This window comes from Hypomesus transpacificus, chromosome 2, assembly GCF_021917145.1.
Source record: "Hypomesus transpacificus isolate Combined female chromosome 2, fHypTra1, whole genome shotgun sequence".
Lineage (NCBI taxonomy): Eukaryota > Metazoa > Chordata > Actinopteri > Osmeriformes > Osmeridae > Hypomesus > Hypomesus transpacificus.
The window spans coordinates 4,708,551-4,713,171 of record NC_061061.1 but is presented as its reverse complement, the minus strand read 5'-3'; the positions used below and the strand labels follow the sequence as shown (position 1 = coordinate 4,713,171).

General features: G+C 39.1%; 1 protein-coding gene across 2 annotated transcripts; it reads right to left on the bottom strand.

The window, feature by feature from the left end:
• Window positions 1-1,033: 1,033 nt before the first annotated feature.
• On the bottom strand, window positions 1,034-4,231 carry LOC124475340 (protein FAM8A1-like). 2 transcript variants are annotated; one of them, XM_047031866.1, is made up of 6 exons: window positions 4,154-4,231; window positions 3,117-3,345; window positions 2,849-2,969; window positions 2,618-2,741; window positions 2,308-2,447; window positions 1,034-2,092 (listed from the first exon to the last, which is right to left on the bottom strand). In XM_047031866.1, exons 1-6 carry the CDS (start codon window positions 4,220-4,222, stop codon window positions 1,948-1,950), a joined length of 828 nt encoding a protein of 275 aa, XP_046887822.1. In that variant the 5' UTR covers window positions 4,223-4,231; the 3' UTR covers window positions 1,034-1,947. The 2 variants fall into 2 exon arrangements, with proteins under 2 accessions (XP_046887822.1, XP_046887813.1); XM_047031857.1 differs by lacking the exon at window positions 4,154-4,231 and having other exon boundaries at window positions 3,117-4,048.
• Between the last annotated feature and the right edge of the window lie 390 nt (window positions 4,232-4,621).

Sequence of the window (4,621 nt, the reverse complement as noted above, 5' to 3'; positions counted from 1 at the left end):
TGCTCATGAATTAGTCCTTTCACAGGGTTTCAGTTGTGGCGAGGGGAGATGGTGGGGTGTGCAAGGGACTCCTCGCGCAGCAACACTGTCGCCATGCCCACCATGGCGACATGGCGGCAGCATCAGAGGAGGCGGAGCTGTTCTGAGGGGCTGTAATCTGAAGACACCATCTGTGTCTGTCAGCAGAGGCTGCCACTTAGTCAAAACTAACACAATCACCGCTCTAACACATGCCAACAATCTGGGCAATGGATAATAAGCTCCAATACTCACTTCAGAAAGAATGGTAGAACACACGGCAGCACACACTGGGACAAATATGTCAGGGTATTGGTTTTGAGTTGCCTAAGTATCATTGAGGTTTTATAATACTAAGGGTGGCAGTCATTGGTAATATGACAGGTTTAATGAGTAGGACTGCTCCAAAAAATTATACTCAGCATCAAAAGGATTCTGATGTTACTACAGTCAGTTAACAGACATGTACTTACACTGCTCAAACACTGGGATGTGCCCTTCTCCTCGTACTCAGGCAGTAGGTAGACCAGACTGCACATTTGTTCATAACCTTGTTTCCATGGCTCACTGCCATGGAGTAATCCTAACATAGTGGAAGTATCCGATGTACATTGCAAGCAAAAACTTAGTAGGTAACAGGTAGGTAAAACTTAGGTAGTGCTTTTCTTCTTTTTCATACCTATGACACTGAGGGTGCATATCATTACACTGTGTGCCTTGTCTACCATGTTTTATGACAAAGACCTTGAACTTGAAATGTGTAAGCAATAATTAATGTCCTTTCACATAGCAATTTAAGTAAAAACTGAATCCTGGATGTAGGAAAGTGTTTGATTATCACAGAGTTTTTATGTACCATTACCAACCGGAAAATCTGAATTGATAAAAACAATAAATTCCATATATCCTGTAGCATCTTCATCTTACATGGAATGATGGGAAGGTGCTTACATTACTACAAACACCAATTTACATTCACATCAAAATATCACGTCAGTTCAATTAAATCTACAAATTGTCCCTAAAGAACAATTTATTGGTACCGATGGCACAAAGACAAATACAATTTACAAAATCATAACACTGTAAGGCAAATTTGACATTTTCTGCTTGAATCTGCTTGTATCTTATCTTCACCTGTTATTGTGAGGCTGTTAAGGTGTACTGGCTATAGTTGTCATTAGGGACACACTTTGCTTGCTGAATAAATAAAATTCTTTAAAATTAACCCAACACAGGCCTCACAGCATAGAGCGGTACTAAAATTGGTTTTCAAATTTCAAACAGCTTTAAAGCAATGGAGAACAGCATGCTTTCATTCTTAGACTTAACAGGCATATCAAACACTACGATGGCACATTTATACTGTATGAAGCGCTTGAGCTGAATGTATGAAAAAAGATTTATAAATCTGGCCATAATAAACTAAACTGTAACCTTGGTAACACATTTCAGAATTAACATGAGTCTTCCTTTCAAAATGTAAAGAAAATACATATTTAGTAATAAAATGCAGCACTATTAGAGCTAAAACCATTTAGAGTTGCAAAATCATGCACAGGGTTCACAGCTTCAGGTGGAAAATTAAACAAAATTATCAAATTGATTTGTTAATACATGTTATCACTGATAATACCATTTGCATAAAAAATTGTATCATGACCCCTTCAGTTGCCATAGCAGTTTGCCACTAAAACAAATCAAGCAGCAATTTCAGAAAGAAATTATTCTAAATACCATTAATGGAAGAAAAATAGTCCGATTTACGAGAGCGTACGAGTCTAAGAGACTAGCTTGCCTCTTCAGTGTTGTTGCAGAGCAATTCCCCTTGCAGCCTTCATTCCTCACATCTCGCTGTGCTAGACACAAGCTTTGGAGGAAGCCGTGAACTAGCATTAGACATCAACCTTAATAACTCTAACCATGAGGTCATCTCGCCCCCGTGCGCTTGACGACTATGGTGCCAGCCACCATGTCATACACAGTCCTATTGTGCTGGAAGAAAAGCAGTGTGATGAAGGCTGGGAAGAAGAAGGCGATGGAGAAGTTCTTGTTCAGGGCTCTTACAGTCGAGCTGAGGAGGGACATGGAAAACAACACACATAATCAGAATGAAAATGTGTTGCAAATGTGAATTGGTTAAACTCATTCCATAAGGTTTAATACAATCCACCTGGTAGCTAGCTTTTTGTTGAAGCAAAAAGCAAAAAAAAACTACCTAGCTTTTTTGTTGGCGTAGTTTTTTAGTGTCATGCTTGCAAGTCAGGTTTCTTGTGAGTCACTACTTACGCGGTCAGGGAGACATTTGTCGCTGGTACAACGAGGACCCGATTGGGTTGAAGCAAGACTGATGAGTCACATGTGATCACCCTTAGGCCAATGATAAATTTCCCTGGTGTGGCACCCCCTGCCCCCCATATGCAGACAATCTATTGGAGCACAAGGAACATGATCGTCATTTGAAGACCTCAGAAAGCTAAAACACGGACTGCCCTGGCACACTGACTCATGAAGAGCAATTATTTTGACGTGGGTAGGATATGTCATGTTATGGTGCAAGATTTTCATTTGATATTAATTGTAATATAAGTTAACATACCTCATAGAAACACACCAATATCCTATAAATAAGTGCAACAAGCATCATTTTTTGTAGCTCTTCCATTGATGTGTCCTCATCTATTTCCTCCACAATGAAATGCATGGCAAACTTGGAGATATCCCTATGAACACAATGATCAAAAATTACTTGGTTATTTTAGTAAATTGCCTTTTCTCCCATTTTGCTTGCTGTGTGTTTATTTTGTATCCTGTCCAATCCTGTACTTACTTCATTCCGCTCAGGTGCATAATACTGATGATTATGGTGGCCTTGATGAAGAACAGGATGAAAAAATCCACCATTTCCGCAAGGAACCTCTGCAGAGGGGAAGGAATACTATATTCTCGACCTTGGAGGACATAAGGCAAAGTTAGCATAGTCTACACTTGGATAGGCAACATTTACTAAAACTACAGTTGTGTAAGCTACTTCACTTGGACAAGCATACCAATGAGTTGAAAACGAACATTTTTTAACGTACAGACAACATTCTGACCTGGTCGTTGTGCATTGCCGTTTTGTTGATGTTGCTGCTGCGGTTGTGTGGGCACTGAAGCTGGCACTGGTCCATTGCCAATGGTATCGCCTGTGTGGCTACCAGGTGTAACGAAGGCAGGTGGATATGGCGATAAAGGTAACCCGAATGGATTATTGAACCAGTTTTGCGCATCGAAGTTGGACAAATCGGCTGGCCAAAGTGGTGAAGTCGATGTCTCGTTCGTTGACTGTGGTAAATAAGGAGGAGACGACATAGCAGAGACAGATAGCCAGCTTTGCCAGTTAACATATCCTGTGTAGTACTGCCACATCCATCCTTGCAGCTTTTCACAATATTCCGACGTACTCAGCTTTCGAAAATGATCTTTTCTGCTTTCTGGCGTGTCTTGATGACTCGATGCCCGCATGTTTTCATATGACACTGGCTTGGCTTTACTAATATAAGGAATATGTTCCTTATCTACTTCTCTGTTTGTGTTTCCTGAATCGGCCATGTTGAAAAATTACGTCATACGAATTTAGGGGTTCGTGTACCAAAAAATGCTTGTATTAAACACCATTTTGTTGCAAACGGGTTCACACGTGTCTGATAATTGTACGTAATTTGCATGTACATATATACTTAAATCAAATCTTTACGCTGTCATGTCGAAACATCTTTCAACTTTATTCATTTTGTCGCTGTGTCAAATTTGGTACAGTCCAAATAGTTTAAGCCGCAATAGTTCAAGTTGGAAAGACATTCACAGATTCGAACTTCCGGCATCAATTACTCTATAGCGAAATGTTGTTAAATCACAAATAACATATCTATCGTACCGTAGTAAGGTAAACAACGAGCTACGAATTCATTTTCATCAAAACGAGCCGTCCTCCAACCTGAAGAAATAACATCCGGTTCTACGAGCAACTGGCGGTGAGACGGCAGTTAGACAAGTGCTTGGGGACCGTCTACAAACTACAACACCGAAAAAGACATACAACAAAAATATTTATTAATTTAATGTTTAAATAAGGTAGTGTTTCCAAACTTACCTCAATAATAACGTATCGCCTGCTAGTTCTACTACAGCACTTACTTAAAAAAAAAAAAAGCATAATCATAATTTTGAGGAATAGGTTTTGCCAAAAACATTTAATATATTACATATAAACGAAGAGTCATGGCTCCAAAACTCCTCCACACATAGAAGCCCCCCTGCTGGTTGTACTACAGCACTTACTTTTCGAAAATAAGCATAATCATAATTTTGGGGAATCATTTTTGCCAAAAACATTTATTCTTTTAATATTTAAAGAGTTATGTCTCTAAACTTACCTCACACACAAGTAGTTTTCTGCTGGTTGTACTACAGCACTTTTTTTCAAAAATAGGCATAATCATAATTTGGGGGAATATGTTTTGCCAAAAACATTTAATATTTTAAAATGTAAATACAGTTGTGTCTCCAAACATACCTCACACATTCTTCTTCTTCTACTGGTTGTACTGCAGCACTTACT

Coding starts and splice junctions, on each gene's coding strand:
- LOC124475340 (XM_047031857.1), bottom strand. CDS start 3,612: ATGGCCGATTCAGGAAACACAAACAGAGAAGTAGATAAGGAACATATT. Junction 2,742..2,848: donor ATGCACCTGAGCGGAATGAA/GTAAGTACAGGA, acceptor TTGTGTTCATAG/GGATATCTCCAAGTTTGCCA. Junction 2,448..2,617: donor TATTGGTGTGTTTCTATGAG/GTATGTTAACTT, acceptor GTGCTCCAATAG/ATTGTCTGCATATGGGGGGC.